This window comes from Echinops telfairi, unplaced genomic scaffold, assembly GCF_000313985.2.
Source record: "Echinops telfairi isolate 266 unplaced genomic scaffold, ASM31398v2 ScPeMD7_2291;HRSCAF=2852, whole genome shotgun sequence".
Classification (NCBI taxonomy): Eukaryota; Metazoa; Chordata; class Mammalia; order Afrosoricida; family Tenrecidae; genus Echinops; species Echinops telfairi.
This window is the reverse complement of record NW_022106189.1, coordinates 42,626,550-42,640,406: the sequence shown is the minus strand read 5'-3', so window position 1 is coordinate 42,640,406 and position 13,857 is coordinate 42,626,550. Positions and strand designations below refer to the sequence as shown.

General features: G+C 50.0%; 1 protein-coding gene across 1 annotated transcript in view; it reads right to left on the bottom strand.

The window, feature by feature from the left end:
- GAN (gigaxonin) overlaps positions 1–11,968 on the bottom strand; it is a 20,637-nt gene extending 8,669 nt beyond the window's left edge. The window contains exons 1-8 of the mRNA XM_030886580.2: positions 11,961–11,968; positions 11,498–11,639; positions 8,202–8,552; positions 6,097–6,436; positions 4,809–4,921; positions 4,464–4,613; positions 3,433–3,569; positions 2,541–2,669 (exon numbers count right to left, since the gene is read on the bottom strand). Of these exons, the coding sequence (XP_030742440.2) occupies positions 2,541–2,669; positions 3,433–3,569; positions 4,464–4,613; positions 4,809–4,921; positions 6,097–6,436; positions 8,202–8,552; positions 11,498–11,639; positions 11,961–11,968 (1,370 nt within the window). The remainder of the gene's footprint in view (positions 1–2,540; positions 2,670–3,432; positions 3,570–4,463; positions 4,614–4,808; positions 4,922–6,096; positions 6,437–8,201; positions 8,553–11,497; positions 11,640–11,960) is intronic.
- Between the last annotated feature and the right edge of the window lie 1,889 nt (positions 11,969–13,857).

Here is a 13,857-nt window from a genome sequence, read left to right as displayed (position 1 = left end):
CGGCGATCAAAGATGAAGCTGGCAGGTCTTGACTGCAGGGAAGCCACCATGAGTCGGATGCAAAAGTGCAGGGCGGGGGAGGGGAGGTGCTGAGCAAGTGCAGACTCGCTGTCACTCAGCAGATCCTCAAGCACAGCAGCCCCACTGGACCAAGTGGGACGGTCCCTGTGGGTTTCTGGGACAGTAACGCTTTAAAGACAGGAGCAGGCAGCCTCCTCTTTCTCCCGAGGAGCAACTGGTGGGTTTCGATTGCTGGCTTCGCGATTAGCAGCAGCCCAATGCTTACCCCAGATGCTGACCAGAAACACTGGGTGGTTTTAAGCAGCAAGTGGGAATATAGGACCTATGAAAGGGACCCCAAAGGGTAGAGCAGCACTTTACGGTGGCCTCGGAGTGGGACGGAGGTGAACACCCACTGAAGGCAGTGGTTTTGGGGGGCAACAATGAAAGGACTGTGGACTGTGAGGTGCCCTTGAGTTGGTTCCACCTCATAACTGGCCAACGCACAATAGAAGGAAACCCCGCCGGTCCCGCACCGTCCTCACAACTGTGTCCATCCACCTTGTCAAACATCTTTCTCCAGGGACTGGTCTCTCCTGACATGTCCAAAGCGTGTGAGACAAAGCCTCGCCACCTTGCCATCCTGGCCTCAAAAGAGCATTCTGGCTGAGTTGTTTCGAACTAAAACCCAGGGATTTGGTTGCGAGAGTTTCATGACGAGTGGGAGGCAGGCTTGGAAAGCAGCGAGCTGGGACTGCAAGAACTCCGGAACCGAGCAACAGGGCCGATGCCAACAACTGCCGCTGACCTGAGGAGAACTGCCACCCCTGCCCCGGGGGCAAGCTAAATGACCCGGAGGCTTCCACAGGTGGAGTGGTGACTGTCACTCACAAAGTGACCTGGTCGCCCAAGTCAGTCATCAGCTGAAGAGAGCTTTATGACTTGTGCATTTTCATGTTTGTATTTTATTATACCCGTAAGTTTACAGGTGATGTTTCCAACCACCAAAAGGCAAATCAAGATCAGCTTTAAAAGACACTGACCGAAGGTCGCTGGGTTAATCTTTCACGAGCACGGATCAGCAATATGCACTAGTGATGACTGGTCAGGAGGCTAATGGAGTGGCCCCTAGGAAGGAGTATTTGTGTTAGGGTAGTTGGCAGAGAGGAGGTGAGGCCAGTGTGACAAATGTTTGAGAGTTTATCTTAAAGCAGACTGGCCTGGCCCTTAAGGTGAAGGAAGAGCTGAAGGAATGAAGCTGGCCCTCTGGGAGGATAGCTCATTGGGGAAGGCGGGGGGCGGGCGGGAGGAGCAGAGACACAGAATGAGTTACCATCATTCTGGATACATTAAGAAGTTGTTCCTATCACTGGGGGCAATTTCTTTGCTTTCCTTCAAATAGACTTGTTTTTAGTTCAAAACAGAGAAAATAATAAGGTCTGGCATTTTCCCAGGAAAGTTTTCACCTAAAAATAGGGAACAAAAGCAGGAAAGACGAGAGATTACTTAAAAACAATCTAAGTGGCCTCCAATCTAATACAGATGGCTCATCTGGCAAGGGCTGGGCCTGTGTGCAAACAGAACACACTTGAAAACATCCATCTTGTAAGGGATGAGCTACTTCTAGGGTTTAGTTTTTTATAGAAGCCCATGTGGGGCAGGCTGCCTTCCAGGGTAGCAGTGGGGTGGTAGCTGGGAGGCTGGGCTCTACAGCCAGGCAGCTTCTAACATCTTCTAAATGGCTCTCTGCCACGCCCAACCATCTGTTCTAAGACCAAGTACCCAATGGAGGAAGGGGGGAGAAAGAATGCAAGTCTCCTACTTTTAAGCCCATTCAAAGTTAGTTAACACTGCTAAGTATCTCTAAAACCTTGCTCATTGTTTGCCCCGTTCTCCAATAATCTGAAACTAAACATGACATCACAGCACCCCCTTCTGGTAACACGGTTGAAATGCTATTACAGGATTATGTGCAGGCAGACGGCTCTCTTCTTAGGACTCCAATACATTGTTAGCAGGCAGACACCATTTCCTGGTTAGGGCACTAATTGCGTGCAGGCAGGGCCCAGGGAAGGCTGGGAAAGAGGCTGCCTATTCCCCCCAGAAGACAGGGCAGGTTTCCCTCAGCCGGTAGGCATTTTATTGAGGAGGGAGGGAGGGAGGGAGAGCGTTTGAGTGCCAGCAGTGCTGTGTGCCCACAGGCTCTGTGGTACCTAGTTAGGCAGAGTGAAGTGGGTGAATGGGGCAAGGGAAACATTAAGCCAAAGAAACAGCACAAAAGCTGAGATCACCCCAACGGCTCAGGGGACGCAGGTGGCTCCTTGTGGTGCAAGCAGCACAGCGGGGTGGGCGGGTCAGCAGAAAAGCCAAGGTTGTGTACACAAAGTGACAGAGTGGAAACTCTTCCTCAAAGGCTACTAGGAATGCTTTTTCAGGAACTGGGGGTCCCAGTCCAATCTACCTTTAGAAAAATGGTTTTCCTTTGATGTCCCTTGAAGTCACTGGTATTCCACAAGCGGAATGAAACGGTTTATCATTACCTTTTAAACTCATCGTGGTAGAACTCAGACTTGCAGGTCACCATCTCGCTCCCCTGGATGTCCTCACGACTTCGCACACCCCCAAATACGTAGAGCTCCATGGCCACGCCGCAGGCGACAGCTCCAAACCTGGAAGGACATCAGGCATTATGAGCCTTACTGCTAGCTCACGCAAGTGTGCAGTCGGTGAGCCTCCCTTTTCCAAATGGATTGCTCACTTCATTTGATGCAAATCCACAGGCCAGGTCAAATAAAGGGTCCAGTTTGAAGGAATGAGCCCTGGTGCCATGGTGGGTTGAAAATCAAAGTGTCAGTGGTTCAAGCCCACTCGTCACTCCATGGGAGAAAACTAAGGTTCTCTGCTTCCAGAAAGATTTCCAGTCCTGGGAGTCCTATGAAGCCGCCCCACTGTCCTACAGGGTGGCTGGGGTGGAAAACATCTTGCAGGTTCACCTGCTCTGGAGGCAGTGGATGAAGGGGAGGCAGGCACAATCCAAGAAAGGCCCAGCTATTCATTATGAAGTTATGAATTAAGTCAAATATAAGTTATGAATTAGCCACTGGAATCAATTCTGGCTCAGTGATCCTATAGGGCAGGGGTGGGGAACACCTGGCCTGTGGGCTGCATAAGGCCCACAGGATCATCCAAGAGAAGCACTTGCAGCCACTTCCAGAGCACACTGGATGTACCGTGTAGGATGAAGGAAAACAAGACCCATCCCATCACTGTGTCCCTACAAGGAGTAACAGAGGTGCCTGGTTTAGACTCCTCTAAGCATTGGACGTAACATTTCTATCTTCAAAAGACACAGAGACCTTTAGTTTAGATGTTTCGGGGGTTAAGGGGCTTCAGTCCACTGAGTACTGAAGGACTCCATGCCCAGACACTCACCTCCTCTCCTTCAGTGGGCAGATGGCCGTCCACTGCTGGGTCCTTGGGTCATAGCACTCCACAGACTCAAACAGCTTTCCGTATGAGCCTCCACCCATGGCGTAGATTTTCTTTTTCATAGCTGCATAGCAGCCTATCTGAGAGGGGGAAGCATAGACAAACGGACATGCACTCATCCGAGCGAGCACTGGAAGACGATGAACCACAGGAGGACAATGGTGCTTCCCAATATTAAACCACAGGATGATAAAGAGGAAGCCTGAGGCAACCCAGACATTGTTGACCCCCAGGTAAGGACCTTCTCCTCCTCCTTCCAGTATGATGGCACTAGGTGAGACAGGTAAACGCCACGCATCGAGCTTTCCAGTCTATTTCCCCATCACTCCAAGATGGCTCAAGATGACTTTGATTCCGAGGAATGAGATGTCACTCAATTCCTGCAATCCTCAACAACTCAGCAGGAGGACCACGTACAATGGGTGTATCCCAGTGCCTCTAAAGGCCAAACACATCATTCCCACCTGGGCATAAAACCCGAGAGGTCAGGCAACCACACCTGATTACCTAACGTGAGCCCTGCGTTTTCACTCTAGCCCAAACCAGACTTGTTGTGGCCAAGAGGAACCGATGCACAGTGAGCCTACAGTACAGAGGGGGCTGTTCCACAGGGTTTCCGAGGCTGTAGGTTTTTACAGAGGCAGCCTGCCTCACCGTTCTCCCTTGGAGGGGGCTGGTGTTCAAACAGCTGACCTTCCGGTGAGTGGCTGAGGGTTTCAGCCGCTATACTGCCAGCATGCCCTGTTTTCACTCTAGTCTGTCGATTCATTCCTGTTCCTCACTGTGAGAGGGTTGCTTTAGAACATGTGCTTCCACACTAGCCAAGTGCACTCAGCATTCAGCAGTTACCAGACAGAGTGCCGGGGCTGAGGCCAGTACACTCCCTGCTCCCGTCTGGGCGCGTGCCTGCCAGGCTTTCTGAGCACTGTTCCAGACCACTCTACCCTCCAGCCGCCACAGGACCCAGGCCTCACCTTTCGAACCATGGTCAGATCAGGTTGCTTGGTCCAGGTCTTCGAGTAAATATCGTAGCACTCCATGGAGATGAGCTCCCTCTCGCCGTCCTCACCGCCCAGAATGTACAGCATCCCGTCTATCTCCACGATGCCAAAGTTATGTCGGGCCTGAAAGGACACCGGAGAACTGTGCAGACACGAGGCTGCCTGTCACCCGACAGCCGATGCACACAATGTGGCTGCTGTCGCTGGGCCCCACGGAGCTGACCCCGGCACATGATGACCCCACATGCTACGAAGCACAAGTGCTCCAGAGGTGCTTTTGCAGACTGTAGAATCAAACACAACCAGACGGTGCTTTACCTCATTCATGGGTGGCAGCGCAGACCACGTGTTTAAATCCGGATCGTACTTTTCTCCCGAGTTCAGCGTCTGCTTGTTCTCATCTTGACCGCCGAACACAAACAGAAATCCTTCTGTAAAGATCAGGAGAGACACTGAGCCCCGTTTGAGGGAAGGAGCACCTGAGGATGGCTCTCTTGTACGCAGGGACCCTTCTCTGGATGGGGCCCCTTCTCGCATGCCAAGCTTCCCCTGGTCCCAGAGCACCACTCACTCTGGGCACCTCTGTGCCTCAACCCCCCGCTGCTGCCGCTGCGAACCCCGTGTGGTCTCTGAACCCGGCCCACGTCTGTTTGCTCTAGGCCCCAGGAATGGGGACAGTTGTGGGGCCTCCACCTTCCTGCAGGGTCTAAGCGCCACTGTGTCCTTCCTACTCGGCAGAACGGTGGATGAGGTCACTGTACACACCCCTAGATTCCTGGAACAACCCTCTAGGTCAAACAAAGCCTCTCTCAGATCCCGTTAGTGGGCACCTAGAGAAACCAGGAAAGGATCCCAGCAGGATTGCTGACACTTGTGGGATCAAGTCAAGGGAAGGCCTGGGGAGGAGAAAGGCAGCACCCACCACCTTCCCTGGGAGCATGGACACGTGGGCAGCTTTCACACCTGTCAAGGTCAGGGGAATCCAGCTCTTTTCTTCCCCAGCATGGTAACTTTTTCCAGGTGCTGTCGCATGAACCTAACTCATGGCGCCCTGTGTGTCAGGGAGAGCTGGGCTCTCCAGGGCTTCAGGAGCTGATTTTTTCAGGAGATTGCCAGGACTTCCTTATGAGATGCCTCCGGAAGGGCTCAAACTGGCAGCCCGGCGCGTTAGCCACCGTGCTCCCCGAAGACAAGAGAACTCTGAGCCACTGAGAATCTAAGCTAGTATTTTCTGACATCTATGAAAGGTCTGCTTTGGCCCTAACACTGTCATGTCTGATAGAAGAACATACTGCAACCCTAAATTCCACATATAGTACATTCTAAATTCCAAGCCTCAATTTCAAAGACAGGAATACCGCGGCTTGAAGAAAGGGTATGCTCCAAGTCTGCTCACGGAGTTTCTTGCTGGTAAAAACCCACTGAATTTCGTTCTTTTCTCTTTAGTGAAACCCCCCCATGAACGCTTCGGGAACAGCAGGGACAGCTCTCCCTCCGGCATCCTGAGAGCCAGCCCGGCTGAAGGCCATGGTACAGCGACCACCAGGCCCTTCCCCAAGCCCTGGGTCAGACGTGGTATGGGGTCCAAGGCGCCAGGGCAGCCTACCTGCCGAGAGGACGCCGTGGTTGATTCTTGGCATACTGAGCGGCGCCAGCTCGATCCACAGCTGCCTGTTGGGGTCATAGAGGGGGCACATGCACCGCATGGCGGCCGTGGGCTTCCGTGACACTCGTTCTTCTCCACCGACGGTCACGATGCACTCAGAGTAGCCCCGCGGCTTGAAGTTGGCAAGCATGGCCTCGCCCTGCTGCGGCTGGCTCAGAGGAATGTTGCTGCACTCCTTGACGATCTCCCGCACCAGGGGCTCGTTCAGCATCTGCTCCCGCAGGTAACTGGAATCCAACCCTGAGACCCAGAGGGCGGACATGACGTCCCTCATGTGGACCTGCAGAGCGGGGGAGGGGCAGACACACGTAGCTTTCAGCACATGCACGGCCCCAGACTGGCGCACATCCCATTCCACTGTGCTTTCTAGAAGCTTCGTGAAGAAAACCATCAGTCTGGATTTACAGGGGGAGGCATCAGAAAGTGTGGGGGAAAATTCCATCATCTTTTCACTCATTTCTTCTACGATCTCTCTGCCATCCCCTCGTATTTGACCTGCCGCCGTCCTGTTCCACAGCTCTCTCAGAGGCCGACGGGCTCCCCGAGCAGATGGGACACAGAGGAAACGTCGCTCTAATTCACATGAGGTCATGTATTTGGATGCCTAATGGGTTAAACTATGTGTATAGGAATTGTAAACCATGTGTATACTGTATGTGCAATGACATATAGTAATAGCTAGATGCAGTATGATCAACTTAATAACAGAAAAGTCTCAAAAGTAAGCATATGAGGAAAATATAGAAAGTCCAGAGCTCCTAGTGCACTACAGTATCATTTCTGCAATAGCTAATGCTCAACACTCTGCACATGTAGAAGGTGAGGCTCAACATGTAAAGTGTAACTAACATGTATAACGTGACCCTCTAACACATGACATGACCTCTAACATGCAGAGAACATAACCATCTAACATGTAGGATGTGACCCTCTAACAGGTATGACAAGACCTTCTAACATGTAAAATACAACTAACATGCAGAATGTGACCCTCGGACATGTAGAACATGATCCCCTGACATATTAGGAATGCGAACCTCTTAAAATGTAGAACGTGACCCGCATCCTCCTGCTGCTCCATCACTAAATGGGAACCAACCGACTGCGCTTTCCGCACCCCTCAGGTGGAGCTCTTTACACATGAACGTCCCGGACCGACACCACCAGGAGATTTTTCTCCTTCTGCGACAGTCACTGTGAGCCCCACTCTTCCAAATGTGCAGTGACAAAAGCCAACAGGTGTCAACGGCATCAAGTTCAGGCCAATCAGAGGGCTGAGAGCTGCCTTTTGTTTCCCTGCAACCAGATGACCCCAGCATCCTGGTCACTTGGAGGCAGGAGGAAGTTAGAAGCCGGAGCTGCAATATCATTATACATTTTGAAGCTACCCTCTAATTTTAAGGTAGTAGCAGTCACCAGTCCCTTATTTATAAGACGAGGCTGACAGTCCTGTTACTTGGCTCCCTCCTCCAGCGTTCTACTCAGCTGGGTCTAAGACCTGGCTTTCCGTCCCCAGGCCCTCACTGCCTGACTGTTGCTCTTGGAACGGCACTGTGTAGCCTAGTGCTGCCTACACACCCCGCCCCCGGATGACGAGATGGGAGGGAGTGCTCCAGGTGGGATCCCAGACTTGGTAGCAACTCACCATTCACAACTCTCACCACTTGCCACCCTCTGGGCCTGTTGCCCCCGAGAATCCCCACAGGAGTAACGCAACCATGTGGGGGAAGGAGGTGCTAAAGTAAGGGTAGGGCCCCAGCAGCTGTGCAACCTCCACCGGAAGCGGAGTAGGTCTCGCCCCAGGGTAAGCAGCAGAGGGAAGGGCACGCTTCTTCAGATGAGAGTGTCTCTGCAGCTGTCCTATGAGCCAAGTGGGCTTGGGTGAGCCGGCCCGGACACCCGACCTTTTAACGATCCGATGGGAAGATGTTTCACAGACCACCATGCAAAGCGGAGTTGAAGCAGCAAGGTGAAGCAGCGTAATGTACACAAAAAAGCACATTCTGGAAAGGACACAGGGACACCATCTCCTGGGTGGTACGTACCTTTCTGAGTTCTGGGTCATGCGCTATCCAACGAATTACTGCTTCAAACACATATCTTTCGTTGCCGACGTTTAACTTCTCCAGGGACACCACCTCTTTCAGCTTCTGAGGACTCAGTTCCAGGAATTCTTCGGTGCTGCTGACATCCCGGAAGTGCGTTTCCAGGTACTCGGTGGCCAGGTAGTGGACGTGGTGCAGGCAGTAGTGCAGGGCAAAGTCCCGGATCCCGATGCAGTTCTCAGCAGCGATACAGCCTTCCAGAAACTCGCAGCACAGGGTCTTCAGGTCCGTCAGCAGCAGCAGGTCGGCCGCCTGCACAACGTCTTGGATGGTGTCTTCGTTGAGCCGGATCTGTAAGGGCGTCAGAAACACATAGCAATGTGTGGAACTGAAAACCCAAACTGGGACTTACTGGCTGAGCCAGACACAGTATCCAGTTGGACAGGCTGGCGATGACCACATGTGGGCTACTTCATGGGGTTCCACCTTTCCCAGGAAGCAGCTCAGGGCACCCAGCCACCTCAAAGAACAGCTCTTCCCTGATAGATCTACGTCATCTCCTCATTGCCCTCCCAGGGCAAAGTGTCTGTGATGCTCACTGTTAACTAAAAAAAGTTGTCAACAATCGGAATGCTTGGGGAATGGAAAGTTTTGGACTCGGTGGCAATCTGAAAATACGATTTGAAACCTTAACACCTGAACCACTGAAAGCCTCACCTCTGAGTGCATGCAGATGCCCTTCTGTCTTGGTAAGACAACGCTACGGTAGCCTGCTGCAGGGCAGGCCATGGGGGAGAGGGTGAACTCAGGCCACACATGCCACAAATACAGATGGGGCTCAAAACAGTCTTGTGGGATCCACCCAGATACTGGATTTTCTTGGTTTCCTTCTCATTATGAACTTTTGCTTTACCTACATTTTGCTCCATTTTCTGATGGCTGCTTCTTCATCTACCAAATTGATAGCTTTTCCATGTTTCAGGAAAAAGCAATGTAAACACATGGACCTAAGGATCCATACTGCCCCAGTCCTGTGGTCCTTTCCCACATTCCAGAAGGTAGAAGAGAAATTGAACATGAATGTAGAGCCAGAGACATCTCCCTCAGAGATACACCTATAAAGTATTAACTGCCAATCCCTTAAGAAAATGGGCAACACAATGGTGTAAAAGAAACCTACTAAAAATATATATAAATAAATAAATAAAAGAAACCCACTGAGTTTGTCACAGTGAAAGGTAACTTCCCATTTCTATAACATGCTACAGGAACCCCAGTGGCAGTGTGGGTTAGTGTGGGGTTACCAATTGCAAGGTCAGCAGTTCAAAACCATCAGCTGCTCCAAGGGAAAAAGTCAAGGCTTCTACTCCCTTCAAGAGTTGACAGTCTTGGAAGCCCATGGGAACAGTTCTACCCTGTCGTCCTACAGGGAGGTTGTGAGTCGATGGCAGGCAGTGTGGGCTTGGGTGAGTCTGCAGTATATTCAATTGAACACGGGAGAGCAAATGCTGCTGCTGCAGACCATGTGGAAAAGCACTAACTCCTGTCTCAGTAAAACCAAATCACTACTGCAGAGGGTGTTTGTTGTCACTCACCATGCCACTAGGGTGCTGAATTCCGCATGGGAACCAAAGACAGATCACAATGTGCAAACAAGGCTTTAAGGTTCAAATCCAAGCCTGATTATAAAGCTTCAAAATGTTTGTGGAAAAATTCCACTCAGTTTTTATTTTTCATTTTCCATGGACTTTCTGAAGTCACTTCATACTTGAAGTGACTTATAACTGCATGCTCTGTTAACACCTGCTGCTTGGTTTTGCAGTTAGAGATATGACTGGCCCTAAGCCTGGTTTTAGCCATAAAGCATGAGGTTCAAACCCGCCAGCAGTTCCATGGGAGAAAGATGAGCTGTCTGCTCCTGCCAAAAGTTAGTCTCAGAAACCCACAGGGGCAGCGCTACCCTGCCTTATAAGGTCGCCGGGAGTCGGAATCAATTAGATGGCAGTGAGTTTTTAGATCTTGTTTTAAGGGCTGTCTCAAAAGTAATTAAAATTGGGGAGGGAGGGGGAAATGAGGAGCTGATGCAAAGAGCTTAAGTGGAGAGCAAATGTTTTGAGAATGATGAGGGCAACAAATGTACAAATGTGCTCTACACAATTGATGTATGTATGGATTGTGATAAGAGTTGTATGAGCCCCCAATAAAATGATTTAAAAAAAAAAGAAATCCTATAGGGCAAGATAAAAAAATTAATTAAAATTAATTTATTCTAACAGTCACACAAATGTACATGAACACACAAACCACGCAGCATTTAGAGAAAAGAGAAGGGGAGAGTCCCACGAAACGAAACTAGCAAACAAAACTCCAAAAAAGGCTGACATCAGAAAGTCTGCCACTGGACAGAATGAAACTATTCAGAGAAGGCAAGCAATACACGGTGCGTGCTGCTATACATGGAAAGAAATGGCCCTTACAAAAAGCAAAAGGCTAAACAGGAAGCATGAAGAACCAAGGGAGAACAAGATTGCACAAAAGAATGAAGCGCAGACAGCCACACAGAAGCTGACATGACATACACTGGGCTCTTCCCTCTGGCTTAAAATGAGCCCTAACTTCCACCCATGGTTCTTCTTAAGGCTCCTCATACTGCACTTCACACCGTACGCTGGGGTGGGGGTGTCAAGGAAAAGGAAACACAGAAGTAGTGATCATCTCCTTCCCAAGTATCATCGACTCTCCGGGGACCTAAGTGGCGTTAGGGGAACCTGGCAGAAAGACTGGGGTGGGAGGAGAGGCTGGCATTGCTGAAGCCACTAGACCATGGCATGGCAATATAACTGGGTGGCCTGCCAATGGGAATGAACTCTGAGTTCTACAAAGTCATCCCCAAATGCCTTGGGAGCGTCTTTTCCATGCTCTGGAGACAGGGTGAGCTTCCCTAGAGTGTGGGTGCAAACAAGACTGGATTCCTGGGGTGCAAACACAAAGAGGGCAGTGCAATAGCACCCCGTGGCCGTCCTCTCCCACTGGCGAGTTGAGTTCAGAAGGATCCAAGCACACACTGGGGCGGGGGGTTAAGACCTCTGTCTGCTGCTCTTTCCCACAGCCGAGAGCCAGAAGGACATGCGGGGGTGCCATCACCAGCACAAGACACCAGCCAAGCACACAGTGGCTGGGAAGATGACGGCAGACCCCGAGTTACCCTGTCCTGCATGGGCTGAAAGCAGGCCTGGGCCTGGGCAACTGCCTGCCCATCGGCCTGCCCTCCCTCCTTCCTTCGCTTCTCATCGTACCTGCCCACTGAAGATGTAATCCAGGATCTCTCTCATAACCATTACCGATATCCCTTCCAGTTCAATCTTATAAGTTGATCCATCATCTTTCGGAGGGTTATAGTTTAACTTTGTCCTAAGAGAGGGGAAAAATGTAAATTTTCTATGAAAGAACAGAAATAGTTACAGGTATTTATGCATTAAAGACTCTAAAATATATGACACGTAGCAGTAGATGAATCTCCCAACCTAGAAAACATTTTTTTTTAAATTAAATGTTTTTTAAAAAATCGTTTTATTGGGGGCTCTTACAACTCTTATAACATTGCATACATCAATTGTATCAAGCATATTTGTACATGTTTTTTAGATCAGTACATTTTTATTATAGCTTTCAATGACAAAACAGGTATTCCAGCTCTATTTAGGGTACTGCTTTTTCAAAAGCTGAACAAAAGAAGCCAGCTGGGAACCAGAGACCCACGTGTACATGGTATGCCTATTCACTCTGGAGATCCCATCCCCAGGAGCCTTTCTTCTGGCTCATTGACTATCAAATCATTTCCAACAATGCGACACAGCTCCCACCAAGCTGCACATACAACAAAGGCCAGGACCTTGATTGAAAACCATCAATGACTTTTCCCATCAACCCATTCTTCTGCTTACCACTCTACAGACACAATCATCCTAAATCTGTGTCCACTTTCCCCCGTGATTGGATTAGTTAAAAATAGGTATATGGGTTTCAAAATGTCCATGGAAAAATTTCACATCTTTTCATTTTTCCATGAACTTTTGGAAGTCCTCTTGATTTCCAATGTGAAGTTGCTTTTTAATCTCATAAAATTTTGGGTTAATATTTTGGGGCTAGCCTTTTGCACTCTGTAGTAGCTTGCTCTGCGTCACTCATCGCCGCACACCGCTCTTGCTCTCTGTTCCTTCTGTTGAGTAACACTCCACTTTCCGGTGGCCAAGCCGCTAGACTGGTTCCAGGTTCTGAAGAGTATCTCTCTACCTATCTGTGTGTGTGCCTCTTTTTGCACTTTGTGCCGGGATTCCTCTTGGGTAATCCTGGGATGGATTACTCCATGTCAGGAATTATTCCATTTAAGTAGTTAAGACCTGCTTGTGGCTGCCATCTGCAATGTGTCCGAGAAGCCTTGGGCCCACGTCTGGATTGGTCAAGCTTCTTGCCACTCAAAGGCAATAGAGGATCTCGGTCTCAGAGTGCTTGCGCTCGGTTTCCTTCAGCGGCCTGGCTCATGTTTGTGGCCACCTGAGCTTCCGCTTCTGTGAACATCTGCTGAAGCTGCTCGTTCATTTGTTGATGGAGATCCCTGTCCTCCTCCCACTGAGCTGTTTTGATACTTTTTTAAAAGGATAATTGATGATTTCTCATAATTAAGGCTTTTGTTTTTTGATTGAGATGGCTACTTTTACCTTGTCCAACATCTAAAAACTGTTCCCAATGCTTCCCACTAGGAAAGCCTAAGGTTTCCTCACATGATTGTGGGGGCGGGGAGGAATCTGACAAGGAGTGTGAAAACGGCTGCATGGCTTGAGGAATGTTGTCTGGTTGCGGAAATGTACACCGAGGTATTGTACGATTAGGATGAGCTCGTCTGTATATTTGCAACAAAAAAGAAGGTACTTTTAAAACTTAAGGTTTTCAATTGTTTCTGAAACCTTTGTGACTCAGTTCTCCTATTTTTAGCTCATTTGTCTTCCCGGGTCCTCCTCTTGCACAACTCAGTAAGACCTTCCCTCAGCCCAGTGGAAGGTTACGTGGTCAGGGGCTAGCAGGCACATTTCAGGGTAGGTGCATTGAACCAAAACAGAATGAATGAATGTTTATACCCTGGATGCTAAGACCATCAGTCTTTGCTCCTCAAATGTTAGAAGCCAGACTGACCATCAGGGAATTAGAAGAGCCTTCTGGGACATTTGACCAGCCCAAGAGAATCCCCTACCCCCCCCACCCCAACATCAACCTGCTCCCAGGAAAGGAGTCAGCTTGGTTGGGCTATAGTGAAACCCACACCAGGCAGTGGAAGTTACAGACTCCCCAGCTCCCAGTGTCTCTCAGCAAAGCACTGGGGAAAGGGTGTGACACTGCATGCTGCACTTGGATGAGAGGGATGAGGCTGGTGTAAGCCAGGGGAAAGCAGAGGTCCAGCCTCCCTGGATGCTGCCCGGTCACTCTGAAGGCTGGCTCACCACCCCTTCCCACCCCTGCAACATCCTGGGGTGGGGCGACGTTGAGCTCGAGCTCCTCTCTTACAACTGGGCAAGCAAGAACCAACAGCTAGCCTGGTACCCAAGTAAAGAAACCAAAGTCAGAAACCAAAACAAACAGAAAAAGAGCAATTTAGAAGAAA